The 26,558-nt window shown below is 33.7% G+C and overlaps 1 protein-coding gene across 4 annotated transcripts in view; it reads left to right on the top strand.

Moving 5' to 3' along the window:
- ADAM10 (ADAM metallopeptidase domain 10) overlaps positions 1–26,558 on the top strand; it is a 141,294-nt gene that overhangs the window by 100,874 nt on the left and 13,862 nt on the right. For all 4 annotated transcript variants that reach the window (XM_079125886.1, XM_079125885.1, XM_079125888.1 and 1 more), the window contains 7 exons: positions 283–466; positions 12,323–12,486; positions 15,596–15,779; positions 21,378–21,528; positions 22,307–22,490; positions 23,288–23,396; positions 24,098–24,318. In XM_079125886.1, coding sequence (XP_078982012.1) covers positions 283–466; positions 12,323–12,486; positions 15,596–15,779; positions 21,378–21,528; positions 22,307–22,490; positions 23,288–23,396; positions 24,098–24,318 — 1,197 coding nt within the window. The remainder of the gene's footprint in view (positions 1–282; positions 467–12,322; positions 12,487–15,595; positions 15,780–21,377; positions 21,529–22,306; positions 22,491–23,287; positions 23,397–24,097; positions 24,319–26,558) is intronic.

Raw genomic sequence — 26,558 nt, 5'->3', positions numbered from 1 at the left:
TGTGTGAGGCAAACGCTCTAACATTGAGCCACAACCCCAGCCCCTACCTAGCCTTTTTGTTTTCTTTCATTTTAAAATTTTTGTTCTTTCTTATTTATTTATTTTTTTGACTTCTGTAAGGGATCTGGGTTGGGGAAACGTTCCTAGCAATCTTAATTAAGGCTGGATTTCTCTCAGACTCTGAGCATATTGTCCAGGGGGGTACAGAAGGAGGTAAGCAATCTTACATTAAGAGTCTGCTAACATTAATTGTGTTATTTAAATTATTGTTTTGAATTTTAGATCAATACAACTGCTGATGAAAAGGACCCTACAAATCCTTTCCGTTTCCCAAATATTGGTGTAGAGAAGTTTCTGGAATTGAATTCTGAGCAGAATCATGATGACTACTGTTTAGCCTATGTCTTCACAGACCGAGATTTTGATGATGGTGTTCTTGGTCTAGCTTGGGTTGGAGCACCTTCAGGTAGGTTATCTAATTGTTTCATGACTTAATATTTGAAACACAAAGCAATTTTCAGGGAAGACTGAATTTTACAAAATGTAGGAGAAAGCGATGTCTATATAATAATTTATGCTTATAGCAATGTCTATACAATATCTTAATTTATGGGGTTAAGCAAGATTGATAAATATAATGTAAATAGCAAAATAGATGAAGCAGCTTTATTTTTTTTATGTGATCATCGGGAAATGTTCTGACATTTGGTATATTCAGTGGATGAAGTAATTTTAGGGCAAAAATTTTTTCCACTGAAGTTAAATTTCCTTTTTCCTTTAAAGAGAGGAGTTATACAGTAACACTAAGCTATGTTCCATTATCACTTTGGGTAATTGTCATGACATAATAGGATTAGCAATGGACTGGGAGCTAGGAGTCTAAGTTTTTATCTGTTCTTTTAAAAAATTCAGGTAAAACACTTTGTTTCAGCTTCTTTAATTTACACTATCATTTCTTCTGTTTTTACTCTTTGAAACTTCATCTTTTTGCCTATTAGTTTTAGTATGCTTGCTGTTATCTTGTTCTTTCTAGATAACACTTCATAGCTGATTATTAGGTTGTATTCCATTATTGACCTAGTCCTTCATTTTTATTTTGCCTAATTAATCTTTGTACATCTTTATTTTATTGTATAATTTGGCTTAATTTCATTTAGTTCTGCAGATATTTCATTATTCAAAAATATGGTGGTAGGAAGGATTTTGTTGTGTTATTGTTCTGTTGGTTCTTAGAGAGTAGTTACTCAGATTATGAGCTTCAGTTCTCTTCATTGACTTATTTGAGCTAGGAAAAACAGTATTGAAACTTTGAATAGTAGATTTCTTGTTTTTGAGTCTGTTTTTTACAGTTTTCTCAATTTGCTGTTTTTATTTTGTGGTGCTAAGGACAAACCCAGGGCCTCATGCATGCTGTAGGTTTCTTTCTTTTTTCCTTTTTTTTTTTGGGGGGGGGGTGCGCATTATAGTTGTATATGATGGTGGGCTTTGTTGTTACATATTTGTACATGCACACAATATAATGATATAATTTGGCCATTATCATTTCCCAGTATTTCCCCTTTTTCTCACCTCTTCCTTGGCCCTGGTCCCTTTTCTCTGTTGTACTGATCTCCCTGAGATTTTCATGAGATCCTCCCCTACTTTTCATTTTTCCTTTCTAGCTTCCCCCCATGAGAGAAAACATGACCCTTGACTTTCTGAGTTTGACCTATTTTACTTAACATAATAGTCTCAAGTTCCATCCATTTCCTTACAAATGACACAATTACATTTTTTTTTATTAAATAGCTGAATTGAAGTCCATTCTGTGTATGTACTACATTTTCTTTATCCATTCATCCATTTTTGGACATCTAGGCTGATTCCATAGTTTGGCTATTGTGAATTGTGCTGCTGTAAACTTGGGTATGCATGAACCTTATAGTATTATGATTTTCATAGTGGTTGTACTAATGTACAGTCCCACCAACAATGTAAAGTTTTCCTTTTTTTCCACATCCTTTCCAACATTTATTATTGTTTGCATTTTTAATGACTGTCATTCTAACTGGAGTGAGGTAAAATCTCATTGTAATATTGATTTTCATTTCCCTATTGCAACTGAATATGTTTTTCATATATTTGTTGACCGTATTTCTTCTTTAGAGAGGTGTCTTTTTAGTTCATTTGCCTATTTATTAATCGTTTTCTTTCTTTTTTTTTTTTTTTTGGTGGCAAGTTGTTTTTCTTCATATATTCTGGATATTAATCTTTTTGTTTTATTTTGTTACTGAGTATTGAACTTGTGGGCACTTAACCACTGAACCACATCCTCAGCCCTTTCCATTTTTTATTTTGAGACAGGCTCTCACTAAGTTGCTTAGGGTCTTACTAAGTTGCTAAGGATGACTTTGAACTTGTGATCCTACTGCATCAGTCTCCTGAATCACTGGGATTACAGGTGTGTGCCCCCGCACCCAGCTTTTATATTAATATTATGTCAGAAGAGTAGCTAGAAAGATTTTCTCCTATTCTTTAGGTTCTCTCTTCACATTTTAAATTGTTTCCTTTGCTGTATAGACACTTAAATTTGATACCATCTCATTAATTAACTCTTGGCATTATTTCCTGAGCCTTAGGGGTCCTATTAAAAAAGTCATTGCCCATATCTATGTGTTGGAGAGTTGACCTTATGTTTTCTTCTAGTAGTTGCATAGTTCTTGATCTAATTCCTAGGTCTTTGGGTTGACTTTTGTGCAGGGTGAGAGAGTGTCTAGTCTCATTCTTCTATATACGAATAACCAGTTTTCCCAGTACCATTTGTTAAAAAGGCTCTTTTCTCCAGTGTATGTTTCTGGTACCTTTGTCAAGGATCAGATGACTGTATCTGTGTGGAGTTTTCTGTGTCTTTTATTCTATTCCATTGGTCTATGTGTATTTTTTATGCCAGTACTGTGTGTGTGTGTGTGTGTGTGTGTGTGTGTGTGTGTGTGTGTGTGTTTAACCATAGCTCCTTAGTATAATTTGAAGTCAGGTATTGTGGGGGTCTCTCAGTCACATCCTGTGTGGATGAGAAAAGGGTTAACTGCCTGAGGATGGTGTTGGCTGTAAATCAATTACCCATAAACTTATCTAATCAATAAACACATAAGAGCCAGTATGCTTTTTAAATGAGAGGGAGCGTGACAGGTCTGGCCATACCAACTCTAGCCCTAACAACGTGTAGTAGCCCTACTCTCTTTTATTTATAGACATACAGGTAAAGGGGTCCAAGACCAGGAGGAGCTTCTTTTGTGATGTACAGCATATGGTGGAGTTGGGGAGCCATTTTCTCAGGGAAGCTAGATAGGGAACTGTCTGATTCTGCTAGATAAGGATGACTTCCCACAAGGTATTGGTTTTTTTTTTTACTTAGAATTGCTTTGGATATTCTTTTCTTCCAAACAGATTTTAGGACTGTTTTTTTCTAATTTGGTGAAGAATATCATTGGTGTTTTGATGGGGATCGCATTGAATCTGTGTATTGCTTTTCCTAATATGGCCATTTTAGCAATATTAACTCTGCCTGTTTGGGAACCTGGGAGGTCTTTCCATCTTCTTGTGTCTTTCAGTTTATTTCTTTAGTACCATAGTTTTTATTGTAGAGGTTTTTTCATTTCCTTGGTTAATTCCAAGGTTGTTTGTTGTTTGTTTTTTATTTTAAGCCCATTGTGAATGGGATAGTTTTCCTGATTTCTTTCTCAGTGGATTTATTATTTGTGTATAGGAAAGTTATTGTTTGTTTGTTGATTTCATAACCTACTATTTTGCCAAATTGGTTTATTAATCTTCTAGTGGAGCTTTTTGGAACTTCTTAGTATAAGATCATATCATTTGTAAACAGGGATAATTTGACTTCTTCCTTTCCTGTTTTTATCCCATTTGTTTCCTTTTTTTGCTTAATTGCAGTGGCTAAAGTTTCTAACTATCTTGAATAGGAGTGGTGAGAGTGGACATCCTTGTCTTGTTCCAGATTTTAAAGGAAATGCTTTTATTTTTTTTTCCCCATTCACTATGATGTTGGCTTAGGGTTTGTCATATATTGTCTTTATGATGTGGAGGTTAAGTTCTTTTATCCCTTTTTTTTTTTTTTTTTTTTTTAATCATGAATGGGTGCTGAATTTTTTCAGACTTTTTGTGTGTCTGTTGCAGTGAGTAAGCGATTTTTGTCCTTGATTCTATATATGTGGTAAATTATATTTATTGTTTTGCCCATATGTTAAACCATCCTTGCAGCCTTGGAATAAAACCAGCTTGATCATGATGTGCAGTCTTCTTGGCATGTTATTGAATATAGTTTGCTAGTATTTTACTAAGGATTTTTGCATCTAAGTTCATCGGGGATATTGGTCCATAGTTTTCTTTCCTTGATGTGTCCTTATCTGGTTTTGGTATAGGGGTGATACTGACTTCATAGAATGAACTTGGCTAAACACCTTTCTATTACATGGAATAATTTGGGGTACATTGTTATCACTTCTTTAGAGGTCTGGAAAAATTCAGCCGAAAATCTATCTAGTTCTGGGATTTCTATGTTGGAAAGATTTTTATTATTGCTTTTATCTCATTGCTAGTTCATCTGTTTGAGTTTTCTGTGTCCTCTTGATTCAATTTTGGCAGGTCGAATATATCTAGAAATATAACCATTTCTTCTAAGTTTTCCAATTTTTGAAGTATAAGTTTTCTAAATTGTTTCTAATGATCCACTGGATTTCTGTGATGTCTCTGGTGATATTTCCTTTTCATCTCTAATTTTACTAATTTGGAAACTTCATTTTTCTTTTCTTTTTTTCTCTTTTTTTTTCTATTTTTCTTTTAACTAACTAGTTTGGCTAAGGGTTTATCAGTTGTGGCAAGAGGAACTCTTTCGTTGATTGTTTCATATTTTTTTATTCTCAATTTTGTCGATTTTGTCTCTGATTTTACTTATTTCTTCTACTGGCTTTAGAATTGGTTTGTTCATATTTTTCAAAATCTTTGAGAAGCATTATTAGGTTTTTTATTTAGGATCTTTTGGGTTTTCTTATGTAGACATTCATAGCTATAAAATTTCTTCGTACAACCACCTTCAGAGTATCCTAGAGATTCTGGAGGTTGTATCATTATTCTCATTTGATGCTAGAAATTTTAAAATTTCTCATCTGATTTCTTTTATCACCCATTCAGTATTCAGTTGTGTATTGTTTAATTTTCATGCTGTTACATTGTTTCTGTAGGGTGTTTTGGTGTTGATTTATAACTTCATTCTATTATAATCTGAAACTATACAGAAATTATATCTTTTTTTTTTTTTTCTTTGTATTTGCTGTGAGTTGCCTTGTGGCCTAAAATATGTTCTATTTTGGAGAAGGTTCCATGAGCTGCCTTTTGTTGGATGAAATATTCTACAGATATTTGTTGAGTCATTTTGATTTATAGTATTTTTCAGGTGAAAACAGTCTTTACTACATTTGTGTCTGGATGACTTATCTATTGATGAGAGAGTTGAAACCACCCAGTATTATTGTACTGGGACTTATATGAGTCTTTGAGTAGTGTCTATTTTCTGTGACTAGGTGCACTCATGGTTGTGGCATAAATGTTTACTACTGTTACATCTTCTTGTATTGTTCCCTTTACTTTGTGATCTTTTTTGTCTCTTTGGATTAATTTTGGTTTGATACTTACTTTTGTCAATATGAGAGTAGTTACTCCTGCTTGTCTTTGGGTTCCATTTGCATGATATATCCGTTTCCATCCTTTTATTTGCATCCTGTGACTGTCTTTGCCTATAAAGTGAGTCTTGTGAAAATAACATATAGTTGCTATTTTCTTGTTTTCTAATCACTTCTGCCAGACTTTCTTTTAATTGGAGCATTGAGACCATTTACATTCTTTGTTATTATAGAGATGCTTATTAATTCCTGCCATTTTGAATAATTGATAATGTTTAATTTGGTCCTTTTTCTCATTTGGTCTTAGCTATTCTTCAAGTGAGGTTTTTTTTTTTGTGTGTGTGTGTGTGTTTAGGGGTTTGGTTTGTTTTTGATTTCTTCTGTGTGGAGTATTTCTTTTAAGAGTTTTTTGTAGTGTTGGCTGAATAGTCATGAATTTTTTTTAGTTTCTGCTTCTCTTGAGATGTTTTCATTTCTTCTTCAATTCTGAAGAATAGCTTGCTGCTTATAGCAACCTTGGTTGATAGTTATTTTCTTTCAGGACTTAGAACACAGCATTCCAAACCCTTTTGACTCTTAGAGTTTGTGTGAGAAATTGGAAATAATTCTGATCAACTTGCCTCCAAATGTGATATTTTTCTTTTGACACTTTAAAAATTTTATCCTTGTTCTGTATGTTAGGCATTTTAATTATAATGTGTCATGGAGAGGTTCTTTTTTTGATCTTATCTTTTTGAAATTCTTTAAAAAAAATTTTTTTTAGATGTTGATATACCTTTTTTTAAATTAATTTATTTGTGTGTGGTGCCAAGAATTGAACCCAGTGCCCTCACATATGCTAGGCAAGTGTGCTAGCACTGAGCCACAATCCCAGCCCTATTTGAAGTTCTTTTTTTTTTTTTTTTTTCCGCAGTGCTGGGAATTTGAACCCAGGGCCTTATGCTTGCAAGGCAAGCACTCTACCAATTAAGCTATATCCCCAGCCCCCTATTTGAAGTTCTTAACACATCCTATATCTGAATGTTCATCTCATTCTCAAGGTTTGCAATATTTTCTATTATTATTTCCTGGAAGAGGTTATCCACTCATTCCATTAACCTGCATTTCACAACTCTCTTCAATTCCAGTGATTCTTAAATTTGGCCTCTTAGTATTGTCCCAGAGTTCTTGCATATTCTGTTCATGGTCACTTATTTCCTGTCTGAATGTTCAAGGCTAGTTACTTTGTATTCCAGCTCTGAGATTCTGTCTTCAGCATGATCTGCTATGTCAGTGAGACTTTCAGATGACAATTTTATTTGATTTATTGTATCATTCACTTCCAAGATTTCTATTTTGTTCTTTTTCAATATTTCTATCTCTGTATTAAGTTATTCATATCCTGTGCTGATTTCTTTAATGCATCCAGTTGTTTTTCTGTATTCCTTTGAAATTCATTGCATTTTTATAATCATTCTTTTGAATTATTTATCTGATGTTTTGTCCTCTTCAGTATTTTAGGGGTTAGTTGCTGGTGAATTATGAAATTTAGAGGCATCGTATTACCTTATTTTTTCTTATTTCTTGTATTCCTGTGTTAGTTTTATGCATCTGTTAGGATGGATTTCTCTTCCACTCTTTTGTGTTACCTTTTTAGTGCATAACCTTCTCTTGCTAGAGTATCCTAGAGTGTTCTAGATTGAGACCCCTGTAGGTGTGGTACCCTTTGCCTTTGTGTTAATTCTGTTTTTGCTATAGGTGTGGATGTCCATGGGTGGGATCTGGGGGCCCACACCTAGCTGTTCTTACTTGGGACTGTGTCATTAGTTAAGAGTTTTTTGTCTCTTCTATTCTTTGTATTAAAATATGGCTGAACTGTGAGTGTGGTTAATTTGTCTGTGGAGCAAGGTGTGCTATCTTTTGAATCAGTTTAGTTCAGCAGTAAAGTCTCTGCACTGTGAACTAGTAGTGTCCCTTTGGATTTTCAGCAACTCACAGAAAAAGGGGGAAACAAACAGAAATAACCAAGTGAAACAATATGCAGCCGTTAAGTAAATACGTGGTGCCTAGTATGACATCTAGAATACTGATTACAACAAAAACAGGAATAATGGGGTCAGCAGTTACCACCAGCAAGAACAATAAATAACTGTGAACTAGATCTGGCATTAAAGTCAGGTGTCAACTATGTCATCAATAGAATTAATAGCTGCAACAACATGAATGGTGGTGGCAGGAGTTACATAAACCAAACATTTCTCAAGGATGATTAAAAATACCTTCAAGAAGAAAGAAAATGTGATAGAAAGGTAGATAAAAGTTTCAAATTTTCAAAAATGTGAACAGAGAGAATGAAGAAGAGATGTAGCAAATGGCTATAAAGAAGCAGGAGAGAAAAACAGAAAAAAATAATGGGAAAGAAAATAATTTAACTTGGCTGTTAGTGGGATAAGAAAGGTAAGAAACAGAGAGAAAGCAAAACCAAAATAAACAAGCCAAAAACCCTAACCCTCAAAAGAAAAAGGAAGGAGAAATAACTATTGTTTAAAAAAAATGCTTAAAAGAAGGAAAGAAATGTGTTTGTGTATGTATGTATGTATGTACACACACAAACCAATCTGCATAGCAAGAGCACACACCAAAAAATAAAGAAGAAAGAAAGAAAAAAGATTTTTTTTTTTTTTTTTTTTTCGGTATTGGGGATTGAACTCAAGGCCTTGTGCTGTCCTCCTGTGTCTTCTTAGACTACACTGAGAGACCCAGAGTGAACAAGGCCTGGGTTATTAACCCCATCCTCTTTTTCTGTTGCTCACCATGGTGCCTACAGTAGTGACTTAAAACTGAATCTGGTTGAAATAGTTTCTCAGCTTCCCTTTTCTCAAATATAAAGTAGGATGGAATGGAAAGTACTATTGATTGGAGTGTTGTCTGCATAGATGAGATCCATGTACTCCCAGGGTGGGGTTGCTGCAGAGTTCTATGAGGGGAGTTCTAGCATCTGGGACTTACGTCTAATCAGGCCTAGGGACCTTGTTGAGTGGTATCTGCTCTGGAGAGATTAGGTGAACAACCTCTAGGGCCAAGCAGATGCTTAGTTCTAGGAGTCTGGATCTCATTATTCACTGGGCAGGGGAGCCAATCCTCCATGAACTCTGTTGCTCAGGATCACAGCCTTCCCAGGCTTAATGCCTGAGAGTATTCACACCTGCCTTTTCAGTTTCTCCACCCTCTTCAGCTGGTTACATGAGCTGCCAGACTCAATGGGAAAGTGAGTTACACTCCCCTGGGTACGGTCTTCTCTGTGCCTATTTCACTCACGTTCTGCTAGGTACATTCTAGGCTACATGTTAGATGCTTGTCCAGACAGTATGGCAATGTTTGCTATGATTTCCCAGCTCCTACAGCAGCAAGCTACAGCACGGCCTCCTTAAGATGGTTCCCGCGCGAGCTCTGCTTGCCAGTTGAGAAATTCTGCAACCTTTGAATCGGTTAATTCAGTTGCTTTTCTGATCTACAAGTTTCTCCATGTCATATCAGTCCATTGTGCTTCTCTCTCTGTGTTATCCATCCTGTCTGTGGTGAACCCTCATTACTGCTGCTTCAGCAACCAACTTGGCTCCAGTGTATCCCCACTGCTTGAATCTGGAGTCAGAATAACTAGAAATGCAACTTTTCCCTAATTCGCCATGTTGAATCTCCTGTAGGTTTTCTCAATCAAGGAAGCAGTATTTCCTACTCAACTCCATAATAAATAAAAATAGCCTCTGAACTGGGCTAACTTTCAGGTTCCCATTTACAATTATTCAGTGCCTATAGTAGATCCAGTCTTAAATATGAAACTAGAAAGATTATAATATCCTTATGTAAGAACAATTATGTGTTTAGTAGGTAATCTCTTATTCCATTTAGGGAATTTCATTTAGAGATTAATGGTTCCTTAACGAAGTAAATTCTTTAAATTAGATGACCCCTTTGTTCTATTTCATTTGCTGAACCTTCTAATACACCTTTTAAGGGGCCCTTTCCTTGACTTGTTAAGGTGCATTCTGCCCCTGTATTAATCCTTTTAATGTTCTCAGGTAACTGAATAAACAAGTTGGTATTGAATACTTTTGATTGAATTTAAGAAATTTTCTTCTTATTTTAATTTACAATTTTTTTATATGATGTTTCTGGAATAAAATCTTTTATAATGTAAAGCAGTTACTGAGCTTGAGTCGTAGTTTAGCTGTGGATGTGTATGATAACTCATCACTGAGTTTCTGGCATACCAAAACTAGTTGTAGTATTTTTTAAAAACTAAATTATAACTTAGAAAATTAGATACACTTTTATTTTTGCCTGTATAATTTGAGTTACTCCAATATGTTATTAGTTTTAGTAAATATTAGACTTTGATATAAGCAATAATCATTAAGATAAAAAGCACTCATTTAAGAAATAAGATATAAATTGCAAAGACTGTATTTCAGAAGAATACACTCAAATTTATATATTATCTTTCCTTAAATTAACTAGACCTTAAAAATTCTGAGCAGTCTTTATTATCAGAGTTTTAAAAATATGCCTATTTACTTTCTTTTTTAATCCATTGAAGATTTGCAGTGTGGAGTCTTCTGTGCTTAATTCAAGTCTGACAGTACCACATTGGACCAATTTGCATAATGACAATTCTTCACAAAGGCAGGATAGTAATTTGCTATTTGTTTTTAAACTCTAATACATGGATTATAATCATTACATACAGAGTACTATTGAGTATTTCCAAGTTCCTCAAATGAAGTAGTTTTTAGGACTTATCTCCAGAAGTAGAAAAGGAATAGCTTAAGAAAATATGCTAAATGTTCATAAATCATTTGAAATTTCTCTCCACTACGTTTTCTGTGTAAAAAAGATAGTAAATTTGGAAATTTCAACCTTTATATGGCTCAGTTTTTTAAGTTTACTTTTCTGTGAAGCATAATTATCATTTTATCATAGTAACAGTAATCCAAATTTAGACTTTTAAGGTGGTTTAGCAACATGGTATGACTTTGTGTGTGGAGAGCTGCTTTTAAGTAATTTGATGAGTTATCTGAGTATCCTAGTCCATTTCAGTTAAAAAAAATTTCAAATAAGGAAACAATTTGTTGATTGATTGGTAGATTGATGTGGTGATAGAGATCAAATCCAAGAACCTGAGCATGCTAGGCAAGTACTCTTCTACTGAGAAGTAGCCTTAGCCTGAAAAACTATTTAAATGTGAATGTGAACTAAATATCTTATTGCTAAAACTCTTTAAAAAATAAAGTTAATTAAAAGAAAGTATAGTCTTCTTAGTGTAATGAGTATAAAGACAGGATTGATTAGCCAGTTTCTGATTTTCCTGTTTTTCTAATTTCTTATATTTTAACTGTTTTTAGATATGAAAACAGTTTGATATTAAACTCTAATGTTTTATTAGTGAACAGATGAATTACAAATTGATTTAATATAATAGAAGTATGATTTTTCTCTTAAAATTTGAAAGTGTTATCAGGAAGAATTGAAAAATCATAATTTCGTTTTTAAGAATTTTCAAATCTGAAAATTGCAATTTCATTGAATTCCTGATTAATCAGTTATTAATATTTTTATTTCTCTTCCTGCTCTCTCCTCTTTTCCTCTTTTTTTTTTTTTTCTTTTTCACAAATAGAATGTATGTTCCATCTCAAGACAGTGAATCACACACTAAGGTGCATTATTACTTTTTTGGAGGTACTAGAGATTGAACCCAGGGGCACTCTACCACTGAGCTACATGGTATCCCCGTTCTTTTAATTTTGAGATAGGATTTCCCTAAGTTGCCCATACTGGCCTTGAACTTGGAATCCTTCTGCCTCAGTCTTGAGTAGCTGGAATTATAGGCATGTCCCCCTGTGCCCAACCATTGCTATTATTTGTAAAGTGATTTTCTCAGAACCTACCTGAGAATGTTTATTCAACTTTCATTTAATTTAAACTAAAATTTTTTAAACTGGGTATTTAACCTGTGGGTGCTTTACCACTGAACTGCCACCCCACCATTTTTTATTGTTTATTTTGAGATAGGATCTAAGTTGCTGAGGCTGGCCTTGAATTTATGATCCTCCCGCTTCAGCCTGCAGAGTTGCTGGGATTACAGGCATGTGCCACCAGCCTGGTCTATAAATTTTCTTTTTAAAAAATAAGAAGAGAGGCTGTGATTGTGGCTCAGTGGTAGAGTGCTTGCCTAGCATGTGTGAGGCATTGGGTTCAATCCTCAGCACCACATAAAAATGAATAAAAGTATTGTGTCCATCTACAACTTAAAAAAAAAAAGATGTGTAGGTTTTGACTCAGTGTAAATAATACTGATATATTCAGATTTAAAGGAATGTAATACTGTGTTTGCTAAGTTAATGGGAACAAAGATTTGAGGACTTTTTGATGATAAAAAACATATAAGAGTTACATAGTCAATCCTGGGAATTTGTTTATGGGTGCTATTAAAACCTTATTTGAAATGATTTCCTAATCTTAGACTAAAAAAACTTTTGGGTATTTGACACATTTGGGTACCAACTGTATTTTAGATTAATATAGTCATTTAATATTAGTTGTTTTGGGGAAAGAAATGGAATAGATAACTGATTTAACTTGTTTTTGTTTTTGGTTGTGGTATTCTGAATTAGGAAGCTCTGGAGGAATATGTGAAAAAAGTAAGCTCTATTCAGATGGTAAGAAGAAATCCTTAAACACTGGAATTATTACTGTTCAGAACTATGGGTCTCATGTACCTCCCAAAGTCTCTCATATTACTTTTGCTCATGAAGTTGGACATAATTTTGGATCTCCAGTAAGTATTGCCTAATTATTAGATTCTTAAAATGTTATTAGGCTTTTGAGTAACTTTTGTTTGCTTATTTGAGGTGAAAAATATATATATATATTAAAATATACATCTGAATGTTTAGTTTTTATATGCTAGTAAGATACTTGACCATACTGAAAGGGAGGAAGATAGAATATTCGTGATTAAAACAAGAAATGTCAGCATAACAGTGCCAGAATTATATGAAAACAAGGAATATAGTATCTTATCCATATCTTGTAGCTCTAGAATAGTGTTTAGCATATAGTGCACTCAAATATCTTTTGAATGAGAAATTCCTTTTCGTTGTTTAGAATATTTTCAGAATCTTTAGCAAATTGTATAGTGGCTTTCTGCTGTGTTTCTATTAAAGCTTTACTGGGATTTACTTGGATTTGTCTTTCTTTGCTGTGGAAAAACAGTTATCTTAAGATCTTTTACTATGATAAATTTCTAACCCACATAGAAAACTAACTCCTCCTGTGCCACTCCCCCTTCAAAAAAGTACCAATTCATATGACCATCATCCAGAATAGAGATCAGTAAATCTTTTTTATAAAGGGTCTGCTAGTCAATATTTTTAGGCTGTGGGGGTAACATTTGGTCTCTGCTGCATGTTCTCTATTGTTTTTATAATCCTTTAAATATGGAAAAAACATTCTTAGTATATAAGCCATACAATAACAATCTGTGGGTTACGGTTTGCCAACCCCTGAGTCAGAATCAATAATTGTCAAGATTTTACCATATTTACTTTCTGTGTTCTTTGTTAAGAATGTTTAAAGCAAATTTATCTGCCCTCATCTACTTTGTACATTTCTGAAAGAAGAGATTTGCACTTAGCAAAATTAACAGCATTTCTTGGTATCGTCTAACACTTGCTCATTATACTGAATTTTAAGTGACCCAAAGATCATTACAACAACAAAAAAATAGAAATACTGAAAGTGTTCTATTTTGTAATTTTGGTAGAGCTTTGGGGAAATTTCATTTAAAAATTGCATGTAAATTCATCTTTCTTATACTTTATCACTTATAAAAATGGAAATTTTATTATTTAAAACATAATTTGTTGGAACTTGGTGGGGGGTAGCTCAGTGGTAAAGCACATGCTTAGTGTACATGAGGCCCTGGGTTGAATCTCCAGCACCAAAATGAATAAATAAGTAAATATTATATTTGTAGTTTAAAATCTCTAAATGCAATGCTCTAATTTCTTCTTCTTGTAACATGTAAGTGCTATCTCACTAAGTTTTCTTTTTTTTTTTCGTTTCATAGTCCCAGTCAGAAATTGAGAGATTATTATCAAAAGAAGTTTGTGGTTAATTTGCATTTTCAAGTACAGATAAATGAGTATCCTCTCTTCTCTACTAGCCCCTTTGGTTCCAGGCCTTATGGGGGGATTGCAATACCTTTTCAACTTCTCTCTCTCTCTCTCTTTTTTTTTTTTTTTCTTTTTTTTGTCCTTTAGTCCAGGGACTCTCAGATTTTGATGTGTATACAAATTATCTGAGGATCTCAAAATACAGATTTATTTCAGTATGTCTTTGGTGGGACCTGAGTTTCTGTATTTCTAACACATTACCAGGTAATGCTGCTGCTGCTAGTTTGAGGACCACACTTGGAGTAGGGAATCTAGACCATTCCCTTTTCACTTCTCATCTAATCTTTTCCTTGCCCAGCTGCCAGTGAGTTGTCTTTAGTACATTAACATTATATTATGTATTGTTTATTGTTTAATGGATAAATTGACTCTCATTCTTTGTCTCCCTTGGTGTCTTTTCCTTTTATACCAGACTGTTTTTAATGATTTTACCATGATCAATCACACCCTATTCTTTTATATATATTGTTAATTTTATTATAGATTGCAGTGACATCAAGAGTTATGTAGTAGTGGAATTTTTCTCTTTCTAAAATTCTAATGGTGAGAATAGTACTAATGCCATACTTTACCAGAAACCAAATTGAATTCTACAGAATGAAAACTGTAATCAAGATAATATTGGAGAATAGTAAAGAGTTGTTCAATGCTGAATCTTGTTTCAGGAGAAAAGCAGGAAATACTGGGAAAGATAAAGATGATAGTAGAGGTCATTTTTTTTTATTGTTACCTCAGACTGGGGAGTAGAAAATGAAAGTAACTTAAATGGTCTCTCTTTAGTGGTCTGTTTCTTTTTAGAGAATAGGGGGTATTCAAAAGAAGATTTTAATTAAATTGAACTATGATTCTAGTACTAATGTTTTTTGCCTCTTCTCATGTGTTCTAAATTATTTAAGGAGCATTGTGAGGTTTTCTTGTTTTAATGTATCCCCAGGAGGGTAGGGGCTGCTGGGATCTAGTAGTGTTTTGTTGCTCGATCTCATTGCTGGTCACATAAGTATGTATACTTTTGAGAAAATTTAGGGAGCTGTGCTTTGGTACTTTTGTGTACAACTGATAACTTTGATAGAATATACCAAAACCAGAAGACACGTACACACATATACACAGATCTCTCTCCTGTTTATTTTGCAGAGCAGTGTTTTGACTTTATATCTTGAGTTTTCTTAATTTCATTTTAAAATGGATCATTGTGTTTCTATCCTTAGCATTTTTACTTGTCTTTCTTAGGTACTATTTAATGAGTTAGCTGTCTTAGATTCCTAGTTTCTATATACTTAGCTCCCTGTCAGTCTCTGTTGTTTTCTTTCCCTCTCTTTTTTCCCCATCTCTCTCTGAACTAGTCATAACATGTGATTTTAGCATATATTCTAATATATAGTAATTTTATAGGAGTTTATAGTACTGGTACTAGTTTTAAAAGTAGATGAGCTTATTTTTAATAGGTTTTTATGACAGTTTGTCCTCAGTTCTAGTTTCTACTTACAAAGCTAGCAGTTGTGGCTAGACTTCTGAGACTCCTTCTCTTCTAAGAGTGACCCCTAACAGAACAAATTGTTTTTCTACTCAGTCTCAAACAGTTGTAATGTCCTTCCTAAAGGAGAGTCCATGGCTTCCATTTTTTCTCTGATCAGAATATTACATTTAATCAGATGACCTGAAAACCTTGTTTTACTTCCTGTTTATATAACTCTATATTTTGTTTGACAGCATGATTCTGGAACAGAGTGCACACCAGGAGAATCTAAGAATTTAGGACAAAAAGAAAATGGCAATTACATCATGTATGCAAGAGCAACATCTGGGGACAAACTTAACAACAATAAATTCTCACTCTGTAGCATTAGAAATATAAGCCAAGTTCTTGAGAAGAAGAGAAACAACTGTTTTGTTGGTATGTATATTTCCCAACATTTTATCATGAACATTTTCAAACATTCATAAAATTAAAAAATTTCACAATGAGCACTTGGTTATATTTATTTTATCATGTAGTTGTTATCCATCCCTCATTCCATGTGTTTTTTTGCAATTTAAAATAATTTGTAGACTTTGGAAAAGTTTACTGCAAACACTTAAGGCTGTCATTAGAGTTCAATATTGTTTGTAGGTTTTTTAAAAAAAAGATAAGTGAAACACACAAGTCTTAAGTGTACCATTTGATGAATTTTCACAAATGTATTTACCTGTGTAACTAAGCAACTATCAGGATATAAAACATTTCTATCACCTCAGAAAGCTCTTTTATTCCCTGTCCCAATCAATCTCTGTCCCCAGCACACTTCTGGAGGCAACTACTAGCAGATTTATTTCACCATACATTGGTTTTGCCTCTTTTAAAATTTTGTATAAATGGAATCATATATAATCAATTCAGAAGTACCCCTTTGTGGAAGACTACTTTTAACTTATTATAATATTTTGGGATTCATCACTAGTATTTTTATTCTTGTTCCTGAGCAGTGTTGCTTTGCATGAATGTATCCCAATTTGTTTAGCCATTTTCCTGGTGATAAACACCTGTGCTATTTGGGTTTGGGCTAATATGAATAAAGCTGCTATGAACTTCTTTTTCCCCCTTATTATAGTAAAATATATATAAAATAAAATTGCTATTTTAACCAACTTTAAGTGTACAGTTCAGTGGCATTATATTCATAGTGTTGTGCAGTCATCACCATTATCTTTCTAAATTGTTTCTTTTTTTGGTGCTAGGGATTGAACCTAGAGGTGCTTTATTGCTGAATTACATCCCCAGTCCTTTTTATTTTTATTTTGAGACAAGGTTTTGCTGAGTTGCTTAGGGTCTCACTGAGTTGCTGAAGCTGGCTTAGAACTTGCAGTCCTCCTGTCTCCGTGTCTTGAGTTGCTGAGATTACAGACATGCACTACTACCCTGATCTTTGAATTGTTTCTAATCAACAGAATTCCTTATTTATTAAGCAGTAGCACCTGCGTCCTTTTCCATTCAGCTCCTGGAAACCTCTAATCTACTTTGTCTCTATGAATTAGCCTATTCTTGATACCTTATGCAAGTGGAATCATACAATATTCTTTTGTATCTCTTATTTCATCTAGTATAATAAGGTGAAATTATACTATTTCAAATAGTGTAATTTCAAATTTATAATTTAGGAGAAAAGGGAAAATGATAGTCAGAAAATGGATGCAATATTTGTTACACTTTAATTTGCATCTCGCAAAGAATTATTACTTCAAATTAGCTATTAGCTAACAGCTTAAATACACAGGATAGATACTATGTAAAATGTAAAAATTAGTTGGGTGTGGTGGTACACTTTGTAATCCCAGCAACTTGCAAGGCTGAGACAAAAGGATCCCAAGTTTGAGGGCAGCCTGAGCAACTTAGTGAGACCCTGTCTCAAAATTAATAAAAATAAAAGGGTTTGCTCATGTTATAGCACATATCAGAAATCCATTCCTATTTGTTGGTGAATATTATTTCATTATATGAACACACCACATTTTTTCCATTAATCTATTATGCCTCTCATGTGGCATTTAACATATTCTAAATATTCTGCTTTGTCTTAAAGTTTCTTTGTATGCCGTTGTTCTTTTTCACAACATTATAAGTTACTTGAGGGCAGACACTGAGGTCTGTTTATCTTTGTACATAAAGAGCACTCAAAGAGACATTCAATAAGAATTGAGGAGAATTTCCAGATAAGCCAAGCCTTGTAATGGACAATGTCATTGAGATGATTATAAATTCACATAAGGTTATAAGAAGTTACAGATTCTCTGTATCCTTCACCTAGTTTGCCTACTGGTAATATCTTACAAAACTATAGTACAATATCATAACCCCTAGACCGTCATTGATATCCATAAATCTTATTCTGATTTTCCCAGTTTCTTCTGTTGTCATTTCTGTCTGTATTTAGTTCCATATAATTCTATCATATTTGTAGTTTTAAATATCCCACCATTATAGTCAAGATTCCAAGTAGTTTCATCAGCAAAAGGATCCCTCAGTGTTGCCCATTTTCAAGCACATGGCCTACTATTCACTCCTCTATCCCACTAACTCCTTCTCCATTTCTATAATTTTGTCACTTCAAAAATATTATATAAATGGAATCATACAGCATATAACTTTTGGGGATTTTTTTTTTTTTTCCCACTGAGTACAATTCTCTGAAAATTCATCTAAATTGTTTGTAGCTGGGTTCTGTAATCCCAGCAATTTGGAAGGATTGCAAATTCATTAACAATTTAGAGAAACCCTGTCTCAAAATAAAAAAGTGCTGGGGAATTTTCATAGTGGTAAAGGGCACCTAGATTCAATCCCTAGTACAATAAATAACTAAATACTTTGTAGCAATGGTTCATTGCTTTCTATTCTAAGTAGTATTCCATGGTATATATTTTAAGTGTATATATGGTATATATTTTAAGTGTGTTTAACCATTCACCTGTTAAGATACCCATGCTATTTCCAATGTTTGGCTGTTATGAATAAAGCAACTGTAAACATTCATGTCTTAAGGTTTTTTTTGAGTGAACGTAAGTTTTTATTTTCCTTTGGGATAAATGCTTTAAATCCATATAACAATTGCTTGTTTTGTATAAAATTACCTGTTTTCCTGGGTGATTGCAGTATTTTACATTCTCATCAGCAATGTATGAGTGATTAATTTTCTCTTCACTAGTGTAGTGTTTTCATTTTTTAATTTGAACTCTTCTGAATAGTTATATTCATGCTTTTAACCTGTATTTCTCTGATGACTACAGATGTTGAATATCTGTTCATGAGCTATCTTCTTTGGTGAAATATCTATTAATATTTTAGTCATTTCTAATATGGGATATTTTTCCTGTTAAATTTGAAGATTTCCTTTTCTTTCTGTCTCTTTCTTTCTCTCTTTGGTATTGAGGACTGAACCTAGGACCTCACATATGCTAGGCAAACTACCACTAAACTACATCCGCAGCCTGAACTTTGAGATTACTTTATACAGTCTAGATACTAATTAATTGTCAGATAATGGTTTGTAAATATTTTCTCCAAGGCTGTGTAGCTTGTCTTTTCATCGTTTCAGAGAATCTTTGGCTTTTTCTTTTAAAGCCTTTTTTTTAAAGGGTAGAATGAAATTACATTAATGTTACCATTTTTGTTCCTGTTGTCAGGGCTGGTTTTCTGTTACTTTTTAATATAGAAGTGCTCATTTTATAAATTGAGTCTTCATAGTAAACTTTCTGATTGAAGTTGAGTTTTATAATAGCATCTTTTTTTTTTTTTTTTCTTTTTTTTTGCGGTGCTGGGGATCGAACCCAGGGATCTGTGCTTGCAAGGCAAGCACTTTACCAACTGAGCTATCTCTCCAGCCCTATTTGAGTTTTATAAATAAGCATTTTGTGTTGTAGGTATTATACGAAATTAGTTCCTTAAATTATTATGAAATGTGTACCTACTATAACTTTGGCATTTTATTTTTTTTTACAGTTCTGGGGATTGAAACCAGGGGTGCTGTACCACTGAGCTACATCTCGAACCCTTTTATTTTTATTAATTTTGAGACAGGGTCTCATTAAGTTACTCAGGGTGCCCTCAAACTTGGGATCGTTTTGTCTTAGCCTTGCAAGTTGCTGGGATTATAGGAATGTACCACCACACCCAACTAATTTTTGCATTTTACATAGTATCTATCCTGTGTATTTAAGCTGTTGCTAATAGCTAATTTGAGGTAATAATTCTTCGTGAGATGCAAATTAAAGTGTAACAAATATTGCATCCATTTTCTGACTATCATTTTCCCTTTTCTCCTAAATTATAAAATGTATAGGAAGTGTAAAACTATTACTAGACTTGAAAAAAAATCATTCTTACTTACTTAGTATATGGGTACATGTGCATTCTTCTAATTTTAGAGAACAAAAGTGATGATATAAAATTGAACAGAGGGATGACATTTCAGTAACCTCTACAGTTTCCTTTAATGGTTGATGTGATTATGGTTAAGAATGAACTTTCTAAATGTAAAGCCAATCTCTCTAGAATGTTTTTATTCAGATGTATCATATGTGGAGTTCCTGTATTTGAGTTGTACTCACTTCCACTTACTCAGTTTCCATTTAAAGTCTGTACTATGATTATTTTCCACTCTGATTTTGTTCTAGTAGCAAGAAAATAGTACAAGATTTTAGACCTAGGTGTTGCTGGGTTTATTCTGTTTTCCTCATATTAGGGTGTATGGTCTCTAGCATATTAGCAACTAATGGGGATCAGATCCACTATTCCAATTTTAAACTCCGTCAATAAAAATTAGTTCTTTTGAAAAGAGTTGAAGAAATTTTATAAAATTATTCACTATACTTAGATCAGACTGTCTAACCTTAATTAACCAAGATCTAGACCAATACTGTTAGATTATATAGGAAAACAAAAGATATAAATAATATGTGTTTCTTCTCTTAAGGAGCCTGGTTTAGCTGAGAAGCAAAACTAAAGTACATCTTTTAAAAATTACTTATTGCTTATATTGTAGTCAGCCCAATAAAATGTGAGACATTTGACAGGGCAAAGTTACCCAACTTTTTTAACAAATAAATGAAAAGGAAAGGGTGAATCATTATATTTTAAAATATCTTAAGAGATGTGTCAACTGAAGGCAACCATGAGGTGGAGAGTTAGGGTTGGGAAAACCTTGTTTGGAAATATAACTTAAAATCAACAGTTATAAAGAGACAGTTGAGAAGAATTGAACATCTATTGGCCATTAGATGCTATTAAACCTCTTGTTGATTTTGTTAGTTGTGATAATGGTATTATGATTCAGTTTAAAAAAGAAAAATCTCCTCATCCTTTATCTTTATCCTTTAGAAATATGTCCTGAAGTATTTATAGGAAACATACTATTTTAGGGGGGTTGTTTTAAAATACTATAGAAAAAAAAATGTTGGGAGTAAATGAGACAAGAAGAGCAATCGAGAGTTCATTGTGCTTATTCTTTCTTTTTTTATTTCTTTTTAAAAATTATTTATTTTTTAATTTTTTACAGACTGCATTTTGATTCTTATTCTTTTACTACTTTTATGTGTGTTTGAAATTTTCTGTAAGAAAATGATTTTTCCTTTTTTTCCCCCCTGATTGATGAAGCACTGTCTTCATTTGCATAGGTATGGTATTTAGTTGCTAACATTAAAGTAGTCTTTAAAGTAGTCATTATTCAACAAAACACAGTGTCACTTAAACTAAATAGCAGGTTACCACTTCTTAAACTCTCTCACTATGCAGATTAAGAAACAGAGGCTGACAAAAGGGAAGGGACTTGCTTGCTTGAGGTTACATTGGTACTTATCTGGGTCCCTGTTAAAACTAGGTTTCCTGATTTCCAGATTCCTAGTTTATTTTTCTTGACTTATTCACCAAGAAGTTTTCCTTTCTCTTTTCATTACAAAACTCTAGTGAGTTTGGGAGTTTTAAATAAATTTAATGTGCTTACCTTTTCTTGTTTACTTCCCTCAGAATCTGGCCAACCTATATGTGGAAATGGAATGGTAGAGCAAGGTGAAGAATGTGATTGTGGCTATAGTGATCAGTGTAAAGATGAGTGCTGCTTCGATGCAAACCAACCAGAAGGGAAAAAATGCAAACTGAAACCTGGAAAACATTGCAGGTACCTTGCTAAGTCTAGTACTGTTAATGTTCCTGTAAAGTTACCTAAAAGCAGTTTTGATAGATTTAAAAGTGAGCTTAAGAGAGTCATATAGTTTTGAAACATTGTCCTTATTTGTTGTTGCATTTTATTTGTTTTTCTGGAATGGCATTTAATACCCTGCTGGCAGTTTGAATTACTTAAAATTTTGTGGTGGTTGTTAATAAATAATATAAAAGAAATGCTCAATAAAATACATATTATTTAGATGCTAACATTAAAAATGTGACTATCTTCCACAGTTTTAGAATTTTAACTATAAATATTAGGTAGTATGGAGTACTTTTGTGCCTCATCAGATTACTTCAGTAGTGATAGATTATGTGCAATAGAATATAGTTTGTACAATACTTTTTAAATGACTGGTATATGTATTCTAGTATGATTTTAGCATAAAAATGGAAAAACTGATAAATTGATTAATGTATAATGAAACTGAAAACACTGGTGAGTTGCCTAATATTAAATCCATTTTCTATTATAATGTTTCATAAAAGGCAAATAGAATAAGCATACTGCATGTAGCATATTCTAACTAAAAAACCAGATGCTTAATTACTTTTCCACACTTATTAAAATGTTCAAATATAGTAGCTTCCCATTTTGATATATGAATACTAGTAGCAGTAATGTTCTTACTGTTTAAATGATGAGATTTATGATTTAAAAATCAGAACCATTTCTAAGTGTACAGAAATTCCTAGTGCTTCACTTTTTAATCACTTATTGTTTCTTCTAGTCCAAGTCAAGGTCCCTGTTGTACAGCACAATGTACATTTAAGTCAAAATCTGAGAAGTGTCGGGATGATTCAGACTGTGCAAAAGAAGGGATATGTAATGGTGGCACAGCTCTTTGCCCAGCATCTGATCCTAAACCAAACTTCACAGACTGTAATAGGCATACACAAGTATGCATTAATGGGGTAAGCATTTGATTTTATATGTTTTTATATTTAACTTTGTTGAATCTACTTGTTCAGAATATTTGTTGACACTTGAAGCTATATAAAGTAATTAATCTTGGACTCTCAGTAATATCCGTATCTCTTCCCCAACCAATTCATGAATGTATTATGTGGTATGAATGCCAGTGGCATTCAGTTAACCACTGACTTGTCTTTCATCTTTCCAATTTCATTTGTTTGGTATTCCCTGCAGAAATTTTGTAGTACAGCTAGGCATGTGACTTTGTCTGTGCTGCTTTTAAGTTTTATAAATTAATATTTTAATAGCTTAACCAAAAGAAATCTTCTGGTCATTTTCCCTGAATGTGAGTCTTTAAAGATTCCATGGCTAAATACTATATTCCTCTACAGAAAGAAAATTTTATTTTTCTCTGCATGTAGAGGAGCCATAATAACCAACATACAAATTAATGCTCATCTAATCTTTCTCTGCATTTGTTTGGAGTTTTGTTGTTGTTAATATCACTTTAGAAGAGTTATTATCTTACTTGCATTTACGCTTTTTCAAATGTGTTTGTATTATCCAGTTCTGATATTCATCTATGTGAGCCCCCTTAGCTGGGAACAGGGGTTACTGGGGATTCAACCTAGAGTTTTACATGTTCTAAGCAAGCATTCTACCACTGAGCCCTAGCTCTATATTTGTTTAACTTGTATTTGCACTTAATTATTTTGACATTAGAAGCTTATACCTGCCTATTACTATAAGCACATTTGATTATACAAGGGTTAAATAATATTGTCTTTTATTCCAGCAATGTGCAGGTTCTATCTGTGAGAAACACGGCTTGGAGGAGTGTACTTGTGCCAGTTCTGATGGCAAAGATGATAAGGAATTATGCCATGTCTGCTGTATGAAGAAAAGTAAGGCTTTTAAGGTCTAAGAGTATAAAATCTGCTAGAAAAACCATTATTTTCTCCTAAATATTAAGTGCTGAACTTTGACATAAGTATGGACAGATAGTTCCCAGCTAAATCTATCCTCTTGAGAAAATTTTAAGTATAACATAGCATTGTATCCCTAGCATTATAGTCCCTACAGTGTTTTTATATTTATTTTCTTACTTACTTATTTATTTGGTACTAGGAATTGAACTAGGAGCATTTTATATGCTGAGCTCCATCCCCAGCACTTACTGGTTTTTGAAATGATCTTGCTAAGTTCTGAGGTCTCACTAAATTGCTGAGGATGACCTTGAACTCATTGAGATCCTCCTGTCTCAGACTCCCAAGTTGCCAGGATTATAGGTGTGCACCACTGCACCCATCTTTCATAACAATGTACTATTTTAATAATACACTAGACTAAACATGACTACTAGCTTTATGGCAGTAATTTACAAAAATATGGTTAGAATTCATTGTAGACAAAAACACTTGCTGGTTGTTTATTTATATTGAAACATTAAGGTGAATTATTAATGATGTTACCCAACTGAACTAGAAAGGTCTATTTAACATGTCATGATAATGATTTTAGGCTGTTTCTTCTTTCCCTTTATCTTTCCCCAACTGGCCCATTAAGAAATCTATCCTTTAACTTATATTTGGCACTTCTTTTCCAGTGGATCCGTCAACTTGTGCCAGCACAGGGTCTATACAGTGGAACAAGCAGTTCAATGGTCGAACCATCACTCTGCAACCTGGATCCCCTTGCAATGATTTTAGAGGCTACTGTGATGTTTTCATGCGGTGCAGATTAGTAGATGCTGATGGTCCTCTAGCTAGGCTTAAAAAAGCAATTTTTAGTCCAGAGCTTTATGAAAACATTGCCGAATGGATTGTGGTAAGTATAGTTTTTATCTATAAAGAAATCTTAACTTAATTTTACTTGGTTAGAGGTCACCAGTGTTATGGGAGAATCACTTCTTTCCTATTTATGCTGGAGTTGCTTTAACTGAAGGGTTTTGAAGTTCAAATGTTCCTGGTTATTATTACTTTCTATAGTGATCAAATTCTCCACCTGTGTTTCTTTCATAGCTTGGTTAGTAGATGATGGGAGTCATTTAGTTTTACTGTGCTCCTTATCTCTTGAATGGGTTACTTCCTTTTGTGATCGTGTGATTACAGCATTTTCATGGGACTTTTCCTTCAAGTTGTTTTAGAAAGCCCTGCTTGCTTTTTATACTTCTCCCTTGTCTCAGTATGACAGATAGCCAGCTGCGGGTTCTGCTTTACTGAATAGGAGAGATGAGAAAGAAATTGGTGATTTTCTGAAATTTTTTCTGATCTTTCAATATAATTTCTGGATCTTCATCTGGTCCATGATAGGAAATATTGAACAGGGTAAGATCAGATACAGAGCCTTTTGCCAGATCTGTTAATGATTATGGATGTTCATCCAGCATTAATCCACTGAACTACATTTAATTTTTTATAAATTTATTTTTATTGTAAACAAATGGGACACATGTTGTTTCTGTTTGTACGTGGAGTAACAGCATATACCATTTGCATAATCATACATTCACATAAGGTAATGAGGTTTGATTCATTCTGTTATTTTTTTCCTTCCTCCCACCCCTCCCACCCCTCTTTTCCCTCTAAACAGTCTCTCCTTCCTCCATTCTTGCCCCCCTCCCATCCCCAATTATGTGTCATCATCCACTTATCAGTGAGATCATTCGTCTTTTGGGTTTTTGAGATTGGCTTATCTCACTTAGCATGATATTCTCCAATTTCATCCATTTGCCTACAAAACGCCATAATTTTCTTCTTTATAGCTGAGTAATATTCCATTGTACATATATACCACAGTTTCTTTATCCATTCATCAATTGGAGGACATCTAGGTTGGTTCCACAATCTGGCTATCGTGAATTGAGCAGCTATGAACATTGATGTGGCTGTATCTCTGTAGTATGCTGATTTTAAGTCCTTTGGGTATAGGCCGAGGAGTGGGATAGCTGGGTCAAATGGTGGGTCCATTCCAAGTTTTCTAAGGAATCTCCACACTGCTTTCCAGAGTGGCTGCACTAATTTGCAGCCCCACAAGCAATGTATGAGTGTACCTTTTTCTCCACATCCTCTCCAACACCTATTGTTGCTAGTATTCTTGATAATCACCATTCTAATTGGGGTGAGATGGAATCTTAGTGTAGTTTTGATTTGCATTTCTCTTATTACTAAAGATGGTGAACATTTTTTCATATGTTTGTTGATTGCTTGTAGATCTTCTTCTGTGAAGTGTCTGTTCATGTCTTTAGCCCATTTATTGATTGGGTTATTTGTATTCTTGGTGTAGAGTTTTTTGAGTTCTTTATATATTCTGGAAATCAGTGCTCTATCTGAAGTATGAGTGGCAAAGATTTTCTCCCTCTCTGTAGGCTCTCTCTTCACATTGCTGATAGTTTCCTTTGCTGAGAGAAAGCTATTTAGTTTGAATCTATCCCAGTTATTGATTCTTGCCTTTATTTCTTGTGCTATGGGAGTCCTGTTAAGGAAGTCTGATCCTAAGCCAACAAGTTGAAGGTTTGGACCTACTTTTTCTTCTATAAGATGCAGGGTCTCTGGTCTGATTCCAAGGTCCTTGATTCATTGTAAGTTGATTTTTGTGCAGGGTAAGAGGGGTTTAGTTTCATTCTGTTGCATATGGATTTCCAGTTTTCCCAGCACCATTTGTTGAAGAGGCTATCTTTTCTCCATTACATATTTTTGGCATCTTTGTCTAGTATGAGAAAATTGTATTTATCTGGGTTTGTGTTCATGACCTCTATTCTGTACCATTGATCTACCTGTCTATTTTGGTGCCAATATCATGCTGTTTTTGTTACTATTGCTTTGTAGTAGAGTTGAAGTTCTGGTATTGTGATACCCCGTTTCATTCTTCTTGCTAAGGATTACTTTAGCTATTCTGGGTTTCTTATTCTTGCAGATGAATTTCATGATTGCTTGCTCTATTTCTGTAAGGTACGTCATTGGGATTTTAATTGGAATTGCATTGAATCTGTATAGCATTAATCCACTGAACTATATTTAATTTTTAAGCCCACATTTCTCCAAATTGTACAAATATTGAATTACTTG

Source organism: Sciurus vulgaris, assembly GCF_902686455.1.
Source record: "Sciurus vulgaris genome assembly, chromosome: 2".
NCBI lineage: Eukaryota > Metazoa > Chordata > Mammalia > Rodentia > Sciuridae > Sciurus > Sciurus vulgaris.
This window is presented reverse-complemented; position numbering and strand designations above follow the sequence as displayed.